The sequence below is a fragment of the Orycteropus afer genome, unplaced genomic scaffold, assembly GCF_000298275.1.
Source record: "Orycteropus afer afer isolate SDZICR_OR568_19922 unplaced genomic scaffold, OryAfe1.0 scaffold00013, whole genome shotgun sequence".
Classification (NCBI taxonomy): domain Eukaryota; kingdom Metazoa; phylum Chordata; class Mammalia; order Tubulidentata; family Orycteropodidae; genus Orycteropus; species Orycteropus afer.
The window spans coordinates 19,563,827-19,581,534 of NW_006921600.1; the positions used below are offsets into that span (position 1 = coordinate 19,563,827).

A 17,708-nucleotide genomic window follows, 5' to 3' on the forward strand; every position below is an offset into this window, starting at 1 on the left:
GGATGGACCCCTTTTAATACAGAGACGTTGGGTTTAAGGAGCAGAGAGGCCCCATCTGGTGGGCAAAGAAAGCAAAGACAATTTCATTTAAATTTTAATTTTTTCCTTGTGTATAATTCATTAAGGAGCTCTGGTAGCACAGTGCCTAAGGCATCTGACTGCTAACCAGAAGGTTGATGGTTTAAACCTACCAGCCATTCCATGGAAGCAAGACTGGGCAGTCTACTTCTGTAAAGATTTACCACCTCAGAAACCCAATGGATGTTGCCATGAGTCGAAATTGACTCATTGGCAGTGGGTTTGGTTTTTGGTTGTGGTATAGTACATTTAGGAGCCCTGGCGGCACAGTGATTAAAGCACTCAGCTGCTAACTTGAAAGGTCGGTGGGTCAAACCCATCAGCTACTCTGTGGGAGAAAGATGTGGCAATCTGCTTCTGACGATTTACAACTTTGGAAACCCTATGAGGTACTTATACTCTGTCCTGTGGGAGCTCTGGTAGCATAGTGCCTAAGGCACTTGACTGCTAACCAGAAGGCTGGCAGTTCAAACCCACCAGCCACTCCTCGGAAGGAAGGTTGGGCAATCCTACTTCCGTAGTGATATTGCCTCGGAAACCCAAGGAGGGGTTGTTATGAGTCGGGGCTGACTCGATGGCAAATAACAACAACAACAACATACTCTGTCCTGTAGGGTCAGTCACTGTGATTCCAAATCACCTCCATGGCAGTGGGTTTTAGACAGTATGTTTAAGAAGCCCTGGTGGCACTGTGATTAAAGCACCTGGCTGCAAACCAAAAGGTTGGTGGTTCAACCCATCAGCCTGCTCCATGAGAGAAAGATGTGGCAGTCTGCTTCCATAAAGATATACAGCCTTTAAAATCCTATGAGGTAGTCCTGCTTTGTCCTGTAGGGTCACTATGAGTCAGAAACAACTCATCGGCAATGGGTTTGATTTTTTTGGATTTTTTTTTTTTAAATAAAAGCCAAATTCACTGCTGTTGAGTCAGATCTGACTCACAGAGACCCCTCCTTGGGTTTCCGAGGCAGTATCACTATGGAAGTGGATTGCCCAATCTTCCTTCTGAGGGGGTTTGAACTGCCAGCCTTCTGGTTATTAGTCAGATGCCTTAGGCATTACACCATCAGAGCTCCCTTTTTTGGATAGTACGTTTAAAAGTATTGTCAGATTTAAGTTTGCTTTTATGTTCAGAAAATCCTTTTCAACATCCAGATATGAACTATAAATAAAAACATTGCTGTCAAGTTGATTCTGACTCAGGAGCCCCATGTGTGTCAGAGCAGAATGTGTTGCATAGGGTTTTAAGGGGCTGATTTTTCAGGAGATTGGCAGACCTTTCTTTAGAGGCACCTCTGGGTGAATTTAAGCCTCCAGCTTTTTGGTTAGCTGCCAAGCATGTTAACAGTTTGTACCACCCAGGGGCTCCTAGTCACTTCAAATGTCAATTAGTTTATTATTTCTATTTTCATATAAATCTTTAATCCATATAGAATGTATTTTGCTGTGTTCTTTTCCATATAACCATTTTCCCTAACACTGTTTATTGAATGGTGATCTCCTTTGTTGATTGGAATGCATCTTTTAGCATATATTAAGTTTTTATATGTCTCAGGGCATATCCTTAGAGATCTTTCATTTGTTTGGTTTATCTATACTTTTGACTGTTTCATATTTTAGAAAATTACACCTTTACTCTATAGTACTTTTTGATACATAGCCAGGCTGTTCTTTCCTCATTACACTATAAAAAATGTAAACTATGTTTCAATCTATTAATCTAGGAAAACTTTAGAAATATCTTACAAAGATAAAAAAAAATAGGCATAAATATTTTAATTGAAATTACTTTAAAATCCCTCCTTTTTTTGTTTCTTGTATCTCTCAGTCTCATGGTTTAATATATATATGTATATATATATTCCCTATAGGTTTTATGGATTTCTTAAGGTTATTTATAATATTGATTTCCAGTTATATATTTTAATTATTGTTAATATATCAGAAAGTTAATTGAGTTTGGTATATTTATCATATATTTATCTTGGGTTTAGCTGTTTTCTTGTACTTTGTTACTAATTCCAGTAGCTTTTTGGTGAATTCTTTTTCATTTCCATGGCTATCATGTTATATATCACATTTTTTTTTTTAATGTATTTTATTGAAATACAATTTATATATAGTGAAACACACAAAACTAAAGTGACATGGGTCAGTGATTTTTTTTTTCTTTTTTGCAGTGTTCCCTCCCCTCCCCTCCTACCACTGGCAACCAACAAAGTTTTCTTCCCTATATAAACATTTCCTTGACCCTCCACAACAATGAACTAATACTATATCTGTCCTTCTGTGATTGACTTATTTCACTCAGCATAATGTCCTCCGAGTTCATACATATCATGCAGTGTTTTGCAGACTCTGCATTATTCTTTAGTGCTACATAGCATTCCATAGTGTGTACGTACTATCGTTTGGTCATCCACTCTTCCAACAGTAGGCACGAAGGTTGTTTCCATCTTTTTGCTATTGTAAATAGTGCTGTGATGAACATGGGTGTGCGTATATCTGTTCCTATCCTGGATCTCGCCTCTCCAGGATATATACCTAGCACTGGGACCTCTGGGTCACATGGTATCTCCAATTCCAGTTTTCTAAGGAATTGCCATTCTGCTTTCCACAGTGATTGTATCACTTCACAATCCAACCAGCAGTGTATGAGAGTCCCAATCTCTCCACATCCCCACCAGTATTTGTTATTTTCTATCTCATTGAACCTTACCATCAGTGCTGGGGTGAGATGGTATCTCATTGTTTTGATTTTCATGTCTCTGATAGAGTGATTGTTAGCATCTCTTCATGTATTAGTTGGCCACCTGACTATGCTCCTTAGTGAAGTGTCTGTTCATGTCTTCTGCCCATTTTTCATTTGGATTATGAATTCCTTTGCTGTTGTGAGGTGTTGGAGTGTTCTATAAATCTTAGAGTTAAGTCCCTTGCCAGATACGTAATTATAGACAAGTATGAAATTGTTGCTGTCATTTTTGTTATGTGCTTTTTCATGGCGTTCATTTCGTTGTTCCACGTAATTTTTTGTGCTGAGCTCGTTTTGTTTATGAATCATGTTACCACTTCCTTCATTGTTATTGTTTTAGTATTTGCTAAACATTTGTGCTGGGCCTCTTTTTTATTTTGATGTGAAGTTTTATCATTTTTCTTTGAGGTTACCCTGTGATTTACAGTTTTCTTCCCAAGTTTAGAACAGTCCGTTCTATCTTGTAGTTGTCTTGACTTCCCTACCATTTAGAAGTTCTGTAACTACACAGTTTTTTCCTTCTTTTTGGTTTGTAGTTTTCCTCATTTGTCAATTGATGTCTCTGGTTCCCTTTTTACAATCATGTAGGCTTATTTACTTTGGATACTTCATAGCTAGGTTGGTTTCTTGGTTTTGTCACCATGTGTGTTAATGGTCAGTTGTTGTTTGCTGTTGTTGCTTTTCTGTCCAAAGGGCTCCCTTTAGCATCTCTTGTAAGGTTGGTTCTGGTTTTAACAAATTGCCTTAATTTCTGCTTATCTGGAAATGTCCTAATTTTACTATCATATTTGAGCGACAGTTTTGCTGGGTACATAATTCTTGCTTGGAAATCTTTCTCTTTCAGTGTTTTATAGATACCATCCCACTGTCTTCTCGCGTGCATGGTTTCTGTCAAGAAATCTAAGCTTAATCTTATTGGTTGCCCCTTGTAGGTAACTTTTCATTTTTCCTGTGTTGCTTTCAGGATTCTTTTTTGTCTTTGGTTTTGGTGAGTTTGATGGTGGTATGTCTTAGTGATTTTCTTTTGGGGTCTATCCTGTTTGGGGTTTGATGGACTTCTTGAATGGATATATTCTCATCTTTCATCATACCAGGAAAATTCTCTTCCAACAAATCTTTGACAGGTTTTTTTTTTTGTGTGATTTTATTTGTCTCTTCCTGTTCTGGAATTCTGATTACACATAGGTTATTTCTTTTGATGGTATCCCACATGAACCTTAGGCTTTCTTCATTTTGTTTTGATCTTTTTTCTGATTGATTGCTTTCTAAAGAAATACTGAGGTATTTGCCTTCTATCTCACTAATTCTGTTTTCCATTGATTGAATTCTGCTCCTTTGCCCATTCAATGTCTTATCTATTTCTAAAAATGTACTATTAATCTTCTGGATTTCTATATGTAGATTTTGTATCATTTCTAGTTTTTCATTTATTTTGTCGTTTTGTTCTAGTATTGTCTTTCAAAATTGTTGTAGGGTTTTCTCTGTGTTTTCCTCAATTTTATCAGTGTTTTCCTTGATCTGTCTGTCAATTCATTGAAGATAACTAAATATAATTCTTTTGAATTTCTTATCAGGAGTTTCAATGCTGCATCTTCCTCAGAGATGTGTTTTGGGTCTGTATCCAGGTCCCTTGTTTCTTGTATGTCTTGCTTCTTTGTGTGCACTGTGATGCTTTGTTGTCTCCAAGGCACTGTGACATTTTTGTATTTATATTTAATTGGTGATTATATGTTGGAGTGACTTTCCCATGATTTTTCTTTTCTTTGTTTTGTTTGTATGTTATCTATGTAAGCAGGGTACTGTGCTGTGCTCCTCTGTCCACTAGTTGGCAGCACTTTACACTTACCACCTGTCTCCTTTCCCATTGTCAGCCTCCTATATGTCTCTGCCATCTTGGCAAACAAAGCCTATTCTTAGGTCCCTGGAATCTGAATGACAATGCTGTCACTTTAAAATCCAAAATGGCCACCACTTGTAAAGATTCAAAGTGGCCACAACCTCAGTCACTTTAAATATCCAAAATGGCTGCTGCTTGTAAAGATTCAAAATGGCTGCTCTCACGGTCACTTTAAATATCCAAAATGGCCACCGCTTGTAAACAGTCAAAACAGCTGCACCCTCTGGACAGCAGAAAGTCCACACCTCAGGTTGTTTCTCTCCTTGCTGTTTCCCTTCCTAGTCATAGGTCACCAGCGCAGTTGTCCCTGCAGCCCTTGGTGACCAGAGCTGATCTTTAGTCAGTTCTCAGGTCCCAACACCACTTGGACATTTTCATACTGTTGGTCCCATCAAGAGTAGCTGACAGTCTACTGCTCCAACCATCTCCATATTCAGTTTTCATTCATTTTTTTGCACTGGTTGGTGCCTTATTCACTTCTGTATACATCCTTTCAAAGCTCAGGGCTCCAGGATTATCTTCTATATCTCTGTCAATCGGTTTCTCTTTTCTTTGTTGAAGAGGGTCTGTGTCACTTGTCTGCCTATTCCTCCATTTTAGCAGAAGTCCCCATGTTTGTTTGTTTGTTTTTTATCTACCACAATATATTGTTTCTCTCCTTTTTGTTTCAGTTTAATGTCTTACTGCATTGGTAAGAGCTTATAGCACTGTGTTAAATTTTAACAATAATTATAGGCTTCCTTGCTTTGCTTTCAGTAAATTCTGTTTCCTGACAGCAACAAGGTTCTGGCTGAAGGAATAGGTGAAGGGAAGAGTGATACTTATTTATAGAAGAAAAGATTTTCTTACAAATTGGGGATCCGTTTAAGGGAATCGCGTATGTGACATGTGGCATGCATAGGTTCTAAAGGGCCTTGGTGAAGGCTGCATTCTGTGAAAGGCTTAAGTTACTTATTTTACTCACTGCCATCTAGTCAAATCGATTCAACTCATAGTGACCCCTCCTTGAGTTTCTGAGGTGGTATCTCTACAATAGATTGCCCAGTCTTCCTTCCAAGGAGTGGCTGGTGGGTTTGAACATCCAGCCTTCTGGTTAGCAGGCAAATGCCTTAAGCACTACACCACCAGCGCTCCCAAGTTACTTATTTAGTCCATCTCTCATCTGCAATTGTCATTTGGGTCTCCCTGACTACAAATCTTTTAGAACTACACCTAAAGAAATAGTTTAAGATATTTTAAAATAACAAATTATGAAAGAGTTGACAGAATAATTAAATATAGATAGCAAAAATAGTTTACTTAAACATGAATTTGTGTATATGTGTGTGTATACACACCCACAAGTAATTCATAGTGTGTTTCTGATGCTGATTTTCATCTTTATTCATTAAAAAAAAAAGATTGCTAGACCCTTTGCTAATTGTAGATAAGGTAAATGTCCATCATCTTTTCCCACCACTTTGGCTGAGTTTTTATTTTCCTGTGTGTCACACAGGTCTGTGTGAGCATGTTGATTCCTTACACCAAGGACTTAGAGCTAATTGCAGAGCATTCTAAGTGTGTGTCCATTGATCTTTAAAGTTCACATTTAACTGGAGTCATCATACAAGACAAGTGCTGGAAACTTGCCACTACTCCAAGAGTAACTCCTCTAACTGAGCTGTGCTGTCTTTCTCACCTACATGATTACGGGCTAATCTACTTTGTGCCCTAGATGAGAGGGTCCTAGCACACTCCACTAAGATTTGGGGAGTATCTGCAAGTAGGGAGGTCGAAAGAGAGCTCATTATTGTTGTGTATTGCCATAGACTTGGTTCCAACTTGGGGTGACCCTGTGTGTGCAGAGTAGAACTGCCCCATAGGATTTTCAGAAGCAAAGCTCCAGGCCTACCTTCCAAGGTGCCTCTGGGTGACACTGCCAACCTTTCAGCTAGTAGTCAATTGCTTAACCATTTGCACCACCCAGGGGACTCCTAGAAAGAGGGTAGCTCCCCCAATTTTGGATCCTGAAGACTTCTGCAAAGCTCAGAATGAAGCAATGCTCTGGTAGTATCTGTGTGCTGGTAATCCTTCCTTGGTCCTTCCCATTGATTCCTTCTTCCTTCCTGACAGCCCCTCTTCGCCAGCCCCCACGCAGCAGTGCCTCCTACCACTCCCCAAAGCAATTTCTCCTCCCTCAGCAATCCTTTTCCAGAATCAACAACTTCCCATCATGTCCTGGATTCCTTTTCCTTGGATCCTACTCTCTTATCTGATCATCAGTCTGTGCCAAAGGCTGCCAGTGGGGTACCAGTTGTCTTCGAGTCAGCTTTGACTTGATGACAACCCCATGTGTATCAGAATAGAACTGTGCTCTGTAGGGTTTTCGATGGCTGATTTTTCAGAAGTAGATTAATTTTTTTCTGAGGTGCCTCAGGGCTTGAACTACCAACCTCACACAGGGTCTCCGTTAGTGGTATTTTGTTGTTGTTAGTTGCTGTTGAGTAGAACTGTTCCATAGGGTTTTCAAGGCTGTGACCTTTCAGAAGCAGATCACTAGGCCTGTCTTAAGGTGCCTCTGGGTGGGTTTGTACTGCCAACCTTTTGGCTAGTAGTCAAGCACTTAACCATAAGCACCAGCATGTTGCTGCTGTTGATGATGTGTGCTGTCAAGTCAATTCTAATTCACAGAATAGAACTGCCCTATAGAGTTCACTAAGGATCTGGTGGCATAGTGCCTAAGGCATTTGACTGCTAACCAAAAGAGAAGGTTGGTGTTTCACACCCACCAGGCACTCCATGGAAGGAAGACTGGGCAATCTACTTCCATAAAGATCTACTGCCTCGGAAACTCAGAAGGGGTCACTGTGAGTCAGAATCAACTTGATGTCAGTGAGTTTGGTTTGTTTGGTATAGAGTTCACTAGGTTGAAAGCTTATGGGAGCAGGTCACATGGTCTTTCCTCCCACAGTGCTACTGATGGCTGCAAAGCACCAACTTTTCAGTTAGCAGCCAAGCACTTAACCACCACACCACGAGGGCTCTTTTTGTACCATCATAATGCCTCCTAATTTTCTTTAGGTTGGGTTTGTACTTTTGGTGTCAGCGGGTCTTAAGGTACTGGTTGTAATAGTGGGAAATTCAGGCCTTACCCACAGCCTAATGAGGGGCATGAAGGATTTAGATTCCCCTAACATTTCATCCTTGAGTCCTTACATAATATTGACAAGCTCCTGCATCTACTATATGTTGTTCTGAGTTACCCAGACACTTATTGTACACTAGTACATAGCAAGTACTCAGTGAGGGTTATTTAAAGGATCCCTGGAGGCACAGTGGTTAAGCTCTCAGCTGCTAACCAAAAGGCTGGCACATCCAACTCACCAGCCACTCCTTGGGAGAAAGATGTGGTAGTCTGCTTCTGTAAAGATTGTAAAGAAATGACAATAATAATAAGGCAGAATATGATTAAATATGAAAATGTAGATTCTAGATGATACAGTCTTGGAAACCTTATGGAGCAGTTCTATTCTGTCCTATAAGGTTACTATGAGTCGGAATCAACTCAATGGCGCACAACAACAGTATGTATTATGGCCTGTCTTCTGTATCTGCATTTCATAGACATTTGTATCCTAGTCTCTCCTTTTGCTCCCATCCTTCACCTCTAGGCAGAAGTCACCACCATTAGTCAGGGGGAGGGAAGGCAATCCCACACACCCTTCTCATGCCCCTGTTACCACATCTCAAACTTCTTTTAGCAACATTTGTCACCCATCCCAAGTCCAGGTCAACCCACCGATGTTTTAGAGCCACCTTTCTCTACAGTCATATCTGTTTATATGCAGAGGTTGTGTTTGTTCAGCCAGCTCGCCTCATCCTTATTCTTTCACGTTGACTTCATTTGTGGCAGGCTGCCTCCAGCCTCCAGTCTGTATCCCCCACACCCACTCCTTCCTCACCCTCTGCCCAAACACTAAAGGTCAGCCTCCATGCAGAAAAAATAAGTTGCAGATGGAGGACTTACGAAGTCTTCTGGAAAAAGCCTGAGCTCAGGAGACAAAAAGCCTGACTTTTCCCTCTTGTCCAGCTGCTCAGCTATTGTGTGATTTCCAGCAGATCCCTTAATTACTCTAGCCCCTAGGTGAAAATAGGCATTTTGCCTGCCTTGTCATCTTTACATCAAAGTAGATAAAATTGTTTTTAAAAAAGAAAGTAGGGGCAACAGACAATTGTAGAATTGTAGAATCTCAGCACTGGAGTGTATCTGAAAGGTCCTTTGGAAAAATGCCCATCCTTACCCTCCCCTAACCCAGTGCTTCATATGCTGCTTTAATATGTTAAGAATTCTTTGAAGTAGGATCTTTATGGGATCAACTTGACAACAGCAACTCTGAAGATTAGATGGTAACTTTAGGGGTTAGTGTGTTTATATTAATGAGGGAGGAACTACTCAGAAAAGGAAGGTGGGTGAGAATGGTTACACAATTCAAAGAATGTAATTAATGTCACTAAATGAATGGTACGTGTAGAAACTGTGGAACTGGTGTGTTTTGCTGTGTACATTCTCAACAACACAATAAATAACTTTTTTTAAAAAAGCATTCTTTGAGAAATTTAAAAATGCTCCTCTAGACAGGTTAGATGTTTTTTATTGCGGTTATTTTATTTTATTTGCAAAGTAAAGGGAGCGAGGAGAAGCAGTTGGGGACTGCAAATCTGATTCCCATGAACAGTGGCGAGCTGTGGCTTCCTCCTGCCCACTCTCCCATGATGTCGGCCCACAGCCTCTCCCTGGGGAGGATGTTTATTCCAGGCTTCCGGAGAAGCATTGTTCTTAGTCCAGGATCCACCTGCTCCACACCGGGCCCAAATACAATTCACTGATGCTGTTGGATGCCAGAGTGGGTGTCTGGCTGCTGTTCTTCCCTTGAGTTAGGTCCAAGAAACTGTGAAAGGGGTGAAGGGGACCCAGTGTGGAGGCCAAACTGGTTGGGATGTTAAGTTTAACAACAATTCACTGAGCCCTTTTGTTTGCTTGGTGTGCTATGCTTATTTACTTAGTGCATTCCGGGTTCTAAGTTATGTAATGTGTATTTGCCCCCCATTAAGGATTCTTACCATCTAGTCAGAAAGAAATGACAATAAGGTGGAATATGATTAAACATCAAAATGTGGATTCTAGATGATACAGTATGTAATGTATTGTTGTTACTAATAATAATATTAATAAACTGCCATTTATCCAGTCCGTTAGGTACCAAACAGCATTTTGGGCACTTTTCATAGAGTATCTCTTTAGTCACAACAACTGAGTTCACCGGTGTACAAGCTGATGCCCGACTAGGTGCATGACTGGCAATGAAGCCGGTAACTTGGCAAGCAAGGATTGATATCTAGCCTGGTTGAAGAGAGGACTAGCCTCCTTGAGGAGGTGGGATGAGTTGAGTCTTGAAGGATGGTGAATACAAAGAAGGCGGCAGTGCTCTTCATTCTCTCAGTGACCAGGGTTATGAAATGCTGCATGCTGTCACATGCCTGAACTTCCTTGTGGTGTCTCTGTATAGAAAACGTTTGCCCACTAGCTTCATCTGCACACGTTCTACCCTTTCCTCAAGGCTTGCTCTGAGATGTTCTGATAACCCTAAACCAATTGTGTCCTCACTCTGCTTTCTATACCCAGAGCAATTTAGTTGTACCTTCCTTAAGTTTTTTTTTTTTTTAAAAAAAAAAAGATGAAAACCAACCCTTTGCCACTGAGTTGATTCCTACTCATAGAGACCCCACGTGTTACAGAGTAGAATTGCTCCATAGAGTTTTCCTTGCATAATCTTTATGGAAGCAGATTGCCAGGCCTTTCTTTTGCAGCACTGCTGGGTGGGTTTGAACCTCCAACCTTTAGGTTAGTAATCAAGTGCAAACTATTTGCCCCACCCCCAAGGACCCTTTTCTTACAGTTCTTAAAATATAACTAGTTGTGTGCCCTCTTAATCTCTTTGTGTCTCAGTTTCTTCATCTGTAAAATGAGAATAATAATAATAACCTATCTCACAGGGTTGTGTGAGCACTTAGAACAGTGCCTGGTCATTTATTTTAATCGCCAGGCATAGAAACTGAGAGCTGTGACCATGTGAAATTCATAGCTGCCCCTGCACATAACATACCCACAGAGGTTTTCACAGTGTCTCATACTCAGGGCTTGAGAAATGTTTGTCATAACAGCTGAATATTGTTGAAGGTGCAGCTTCTTAGGACTCACCAGGTTGAGGGGGTAATAGTTTGTTTTGCTCGTTTAGATTTTATAAGAACCCTGTTACTGTCTTTCTGAGGAAGCAAACATACTTGCAATGGGAGATACTTTGGCAGCCTAGAGTTATCCAGAGAAGGTCTTACCTCCTCCTAATCCAGAGGGCATGGTGCTAATGGAGGGTGTGGTACTCAGGAAGCAGCAGTAATGTAAGGCTTTCCTGAGAGAATTGGGTCTAGAGAGGAAGGATAGGACTGATCATATCCAATAGGATGTCCAGACTACCTACTGCAAATGCTGTCTTAAAGATTACAGATTTTTCCAGAAGCAGAATTTTTAAACGTGGACTTCTTGGAAGACCTGCAGAATCGATCCTTTTCCTAAAGGGTGAAGCAGCAGTGGACTTGAAACTCAGGACACATTTCTCTGTGACCTGGCCCTTTGGGGTTTCTGAAGCTATTGCTCGAAGTCAGCTGGCCCTGGCTCTTTTTGTCCAGTCCAGGCCCAGTTATTTTCCCCCAGCTTCCTCCAATTCCAGCTGATAGAAAAAAGCTTGGGCCTGAGACCAATCTTGACTTTGCCTTGTTCAGGAGCAAAGGACTCTGGGTTTTCCTGCCGTAGGTACCAGCAGAAGGAAAATACCCAGCCTTCATTCCAAGCTGGGAGGATCCCCTGCCCTTGCAAAAAGGAGCAGTCCTGCCCCACAAACAGGAAGCTCTCTTCTCCAGAGGCTCAGTCTGATGGCCATCACACATCCCAACAATTTTCCCCTCACAGGAAAGTTGTCAGAGCTGCTCAGGCATTTCCTTCTCCGCCATCTGCCATCCGGACAGAGAGCAGAGTCGGTTTCAGCTCCTTTCCTGTGCAGGGGAGGCCACTTTGATTGGAGGCTGCTTGAATAAAGTCTGGGTAGTGGAAGTATGAGAACAGGGTAGTGGAAGGGCACACAGCTAAGGCTTCCAATTCATACCTTTCCTGAGACTGAGCTGTTTAAGAGTTATCAGAGTTTATCTTCTGAGTCTGAGTTCCCGAGTCTTATGGATGAGTTAGCAACTTGGAGAAAGATCTCTAAACCTCATGTAAAACTAGGATGGAAGACTAGACCAAAATACCTTACTGATTTGAGCAGTGCTCTGTGAGAGACCCCTTTAGCGCACCTGGGTGGTACAAACAGTTATCATGCTCAGTTGCTAACTGGAAGTTGGAGGTTCGAGTCAACCCAGAGATGCCTCGGAAGAAAGGCCTGGCAATCTACTTCCAAAAAAATCAGCCATTGAAAACCCTCCAGAGCATAGTTCTACTTTGACAAACATGGGGTCGCCATGAGTTGGAATTGACTTAACTGCAACTGGTTTGGAAAGGAAGAGGGAAGGGGCTGAGGACCTCGTTAAGAATATAAAACCACAGGTTGATTTTCGACCCCGCATCTCTCCTTTTCTTCCAGTAATTAGGGTTAGGTCTTGCAACACTGAAACAAAGCATTTTTCTCTTACTCTTGTGCATTAGTATTTTATGTTATTGGTCATTTCTTTTGAATTCAGCTTAAATAGAATATATGTACATAAGGAGCTCTGATGGTATAATGGTTAAGGCATTTGGCTGCTAACCAGAAGGTCAGTGGTTCAAACCTACTAGCTGCTCTGTGGAAGAAAGATGAGGCAGTCTGCTTCCATAAAGACTTACAGTCTTGAAAACCCAGTGGGGACCACTGTGATTTGGAATCGACTTAATGGCAGTGAGTTGTTTCTGTTTGTTTGTTTGAGCACGTGTGCACAGGCAATCCCTAAATAAGATGATGTTTCCTAAGTTTGTTTTCTGTCATCTTGGAGTACCATTCAGGACATCTCTGCTGTTCTGACTAGTAGATCAATGTTTTGCTATGTGGAAAGTTTGTTTTTTATTTTTTGTGCTTTTGCGCATATAAGTGTGCAGTGTTTTGTTTGTTTTTGTTTGCTTTTTTCAGTTGTAATTTCAGAAAGAAGAAATCTTGTGGAAGGGGTACTTATGTAGCTTTAATCATAATTATTGCCGAAGTTTCTGAATGTAATTTCATCTCCTGCTCATCACTTTTCCCTGTGTTCTCAGGAGGACTTTAAGAAGGACAAAGGAGAGAACCTGATCCAATTACTGTGTGAAAAGGAGCAGGCTGTGTCTGGGGCTGAGGTGTGCTCCTTGCTCCTGGCCCAGTCGGAGATAAAGCCTCAGTGCCTGATGCTGGTCTTGGCCAACAGAACAGGTAAAGGGCATGTCTGTCCAGAGAGTTTGCAAGGAATCTGAGGCTGAGGTTAGGGAAGGCTGAGGTTCAGAGGATCCTGGGTGCAAACCAGGCATCTCAGCTCCGGAGAGCACACAGGTGTTGGAGAGAAGGGCTTGGTTAACATTGGGAGAGGCTCTCCTGAGATGGGCCACTCTGATCATGAGCTCATCTTCCAGAGCAGTGTGATAAAGTAGATAGGATGAGCTGGTTCAGCTTCCAGACTCAGCAACTCTTGTTTCTCGTTCTAGAACTTTCCAGCAAGTTCCAACTTATGAAAAAACACCAGTCTGACCTGGAAAAGGTAAGTTCTCTGAAATGAGGCATCTCAAAGGGAAAACTGGCCCAAGGGAGCTCATTGGGGTGGGAAAGGATATCGTTATCTTCTCCAGATCTACCCTTTCTATTTCTACATTCCTATTTCTACATTCTCCTCTGAAAGTTTTCACCTTTCTATACTTGATCCAAAAATTTTAAAGTGTGTCTTAATGAAGAGATCAAAAACCAAAAAATTAAGACATAAATCCTCAGATTTGAATATGGCAGTGGTTGATATCCTCTTGGGTTCATTCATTGTCATATCCCATAATGGGGTCTACAGTAGGCTGGGCTCTTCTTCTAGGACCCACTTTCCACAAGTGACAGGTTGTTTTTTCTGTGTCCTGTCTTCAAGCTGGGCATCCAAGGCTTCACTGAAGAAAATGTTGGGAGCCACCAGAGCTATTCCCGCAAGACCCTGATTGCTCTGGTGACCTCAGGAATCCTGCTGGCTATCTTGGGCACCACTGGCTATTTCCTCATGAACCGCCGCAGTTGGAGCCCCACAGGAGAAAGGCTGGTCAGTTTTGGGGTCCAGGACAAAGATGAGGATGATAGTGGTCTTCTTGGGAGGCCCACGAATGTCATGCTAACTGCCAAAAAAGCCACTTGTGCACTTACACAGGGATACTCATGTGTTCACATACCATACCCATGGAAAATTCAAAACAATATATAGTTGGTTTGGCGGGGCCCCTAACTGGGGCCAGCCCACCTACTCATAATAATACCAAAAACCACTCTTGCTACCATTGAGTTGATTGCGACTCACAGAGACCCCTCCTTGGGCTTTTGAGGCGGTATCTCTACAGAAGTAGATTGCCCCAGTCTTCATTCCAAGGAGTGGCTGGTGGGTTTGAACTGCCAGCCTTCTGGTTAGCAGTCAAAATTGTGTAACGCACCACGCCACCAGAGCTCCTCTGTTCATTATGGTAGGGTTCATATCATCTGTTTATTGTTTTTCCTGGGATAGTTTAGCTGGGAGCAAGCAGAACAGGCTACTAAATCAGCCACACTTATATACAAGTATACTAAATGTCCGTGGGCACTGCCTTGCTCACAAGAAGGGGCCCCCAGGAAGGGAAACCTGCTCTTGAAGTTTTCTGGGTAAGGGAGGACAGGGCCGGGATCTGACTCTGGGGAGGTTATTCCATGCTGGGCACTGCCTGTTCTCCAGTGGGGCTGGCTGTTGAGCTGCAGTGGCGGTGTGGTGCCTCTCCTCTGTCCTTTCTCCTCTAGGAACTGGAACCCTGACCACTCTTGAAGAAGAAAGGAATCTGCACGTACAAGCTGCAACCCCCTACCTCCCTCCTACCCTTTCCTCCTGTTCCTGTCAGGGCCCCTCCCCACATGGTGCCTCACCCCTGCTCCTGCTGAACAGATAATGCTCCTTTATTTATACACCGTCTAGGGCGAAGACCCTTATTACACGGAGAGCGGTGGAGGCCAGGGCTATAGCTCAGGCCCTGGGGCCTCCCCCGAGGCCCAGGGAAAGGCCAGTGTGAACCGAGGGGCTCAGGAGAACGGCACCGGCCAGGCCACATCCAGAAACGGCCATTCAGCAAGACAACACATGGTGGCTGATACAGAATTGTGACTCAGCTGGGTGGGGCAAGCCTGGGCAATGTCTGGAGAAGGGCCTCCTGCTGTATCTGGAGAGAGCCCCGTGTTCTACCCTTTCCCACTACACACACCCGCGGAGGCCCTGCCTGGGGCCCTGCAGTGCACCAGGCTGGGGTTTTTTCTGCACCTTGGGCAAAGGCAGGTAACCCTCTCCTCTTTATAAATTCAGCCCCTGAACCCAGACTCCAGTCCTATTTGGATGAAGGCATGATGGGAAAAAAGTCAAGGTCCAGAGAAGCCCCCAAGGAGGACTGCTGTCCTTGCTGCATTTGTGCCCAGGACCCCTTCCCCAGCCTCCTTACAGGAGACCCCAGGAGAATGCTAGTTTCCTCCCAGGAAGCTCTGCCTTTTACTGTTACTTCTTTCTATTTTCTTCCTCTACTTTAGGGAAACCAGAGTAACCCTTTGCACCTGCTCCCTTCTAATGATATAGCCAGAAAGACTAGTTGTCTTCAACCCCTTCCATTACCCCTTCTGTAAGACAGTGAGTTTGGCCACCAGCCAAAGTCCAAGCTCACCAAAGTCCATGTAGTTCCCTGTGTTCCCTTCTCCGTGGTGTACAGAAGCCTGCACAATTTTCTGCCTGGCACCTGAGACTGAGCTCCAAGGTTTAGAACAGTGCTCTGTGTCTGTAACTTTGGGGTTCATAGCGGCAAGTGTGCTCCTCTGTGGGGGCAAATAGGGGAGAACAAATGGCTTCAGTCTGAGTCTTTGCTCATGGGCCACAGAAGCCTCTTCTTTGGGCTCCTGTTTGATCCTCTGAGTCAGATTGGACAGGACCGGGGGACCAGGTCTTGGAGCAGAGCCTTTTGACCTATGCTCTTTGGAAGAATTGTCTTGCTTTGAGGCTAGAGGTCCTGGCTTAACTTCTGATCTGACAACCTGGCTTCCTATTCCTTCCCCAGACTCCAAAAGACTATCCTTACGGCTGCTGCCTCTGTAGGGGATCCAGGTCCCGTTTTTTTTTTTTTTTTTGCCCTCAGAGGAATGAGCAGGGATCCCTGGGTTCAATGATGGTTGGAAATACTAACTTTCCAGAGATTGGAAGATTGGGTGGATTTTTTTTCCCCCTGAATAAAACGTGTGTAAATACTGTAATTAAAGTGATACTGGAACACATCTGTGTGTGGCTCATCTAGGTAGTATATCTGAATGTCATAGTGGCCTCCCCATCAGACACAGGGCAGTGATGTGGAGTTAGTGAGGCAAAATGCTGGGCCGTCTCTGGGAACAGAGGTACCATCCAGGATGCTGCCCTTCGGCTGTATCTGCCAAGATTGCCCTCCTCCATGTGGGGTGGGGGAGACTCACAGCTGATGTTTCTAGACACAGTGGAAGATGGTATGCTGAGGGCTTGTTTGTTGCACTCTTTGTGTAGCCCTCTGGGAAGAAGGGCATTTTGGTTGCTGTAGAAAAAAATAGCAAAATAAAGGAAAGAAGGTGTACGCTATGCATTTTCTGTTATCAGAACCCTACCCCAACCCCCAATTCAGAGCAGAAACCATGAAGGAAGGACTGTGGGGAGCTGCTGCTGCAGGGAGGAGTTTGTTCCCACCCTCAACATGAAGAGAACAGCTCAACTGCAAAACTCTCTAAGTGCCTGCCCCCACTCCAGACGCGCGCGTGCGCACGCGCACACGCACACACGTGCACACGCACACACGTGCACACATGCATGCAAGCACCTGGCCGTAGGAAGTGGGGGAGGGAGCGCTGCTGGACACCAGCAAGTAGCTTCAGGAAACACTCCCCAGTGTGTAAACAGTGGCAGAAGCAGTTGGGGCCAAACAAAGGTTGATTCTTCCATTCTTATCTAGCCAAAGCCAGGCCTTCCCCTTGAGTACTCCCCCACCCCCATTTCCTTCTTTCTTTTCTCCAACTTCTCTTAACCAGAGGTTCCTCCCCAGCACTTAAGGGAGACATAGGGGCAAGGTCTAGAGCAGACTTCTGGGAGTTAGAGAAATGGAAGGTGATAATTGGGGAAAAAAAAAAAAAAATGTTGGCCTATTCCCAGTTACACATCTTGCCATGGAAGTGACCAGTTGAGTCTGGCCCACTTAGGGGTAGCAAAGCCAAGGGTGGAATCAGGTACAAGGTGTATACTTTGACTCCCAGGAAAACATGGCAGGGGAAAAGGCAACTGGTCTTTGAAAAGCCTCCAGCCACAGGCCTAGCAGCATAATGGTATTTTAACCTCAGTTTACTGGTGGGTGGGTGGGTTTGGGGGGGCTTTTGGGAGGAAGAGGGAGGTGTCTCCATGGTAGTGACAGCTTGCCCTGGAAGACCCACTTTCTCTCTCATCAAACTTTTCCACCTTTGGTCTGAGCATCCTGGTGCAGCAATGGCTCCACCTGCTGGCCATGATGAGCTCCTACCACAGCCTCAGTTCAATTCCCTCCGTGTTGAATTTCCCTCCCCTGCTGCTCCAGGTTATAAACTGTCTACTCCAATTCACCTCATGGGAGCTCTAATGGTATAATGCCTAAGGAATTTGACTGCTAACCAGAAGTCTGGCAGTTCAAACCCACTAGCTACTCCTCAGAAGGAAGATTGGACGATC

The 17,708-nt window shown here is 43.4% G+C and overlaps 1 protein-coding gene across 1 annotated transcript in view; it reads left to right on the forward strand.

Annotated features, from left to right (window-relative positions):
* Positions 1–15,122, forward strand: part of CD34 (CD34 molecule) — a 27,962-nt gene extending 12,840 nt beyond the window's left edge. Inside the window, exons 4-7 of the mRNA XM_007953779.1 lie at positions 13,039–13,189; positions 13,459–13,511; positions 13,881–14,045; positions 14,937–15,122. Of these exons, the coding sequence (XP_007951970.1) occupies positions 13,039–13,189; positions 13,459–13,511; positions 13,881–14,045; positions 14,937–15,122 (555 nt within the window). The remainder of the gene's footprint in view (positions 1–13,038; positions 13,190–13,458; positions 13,512–13,880; positions 14,046–14,936) is intronic.
* The last annotated feature ends 2,586 nt before the right edge of the window (positions 15,123–17,708 follow it).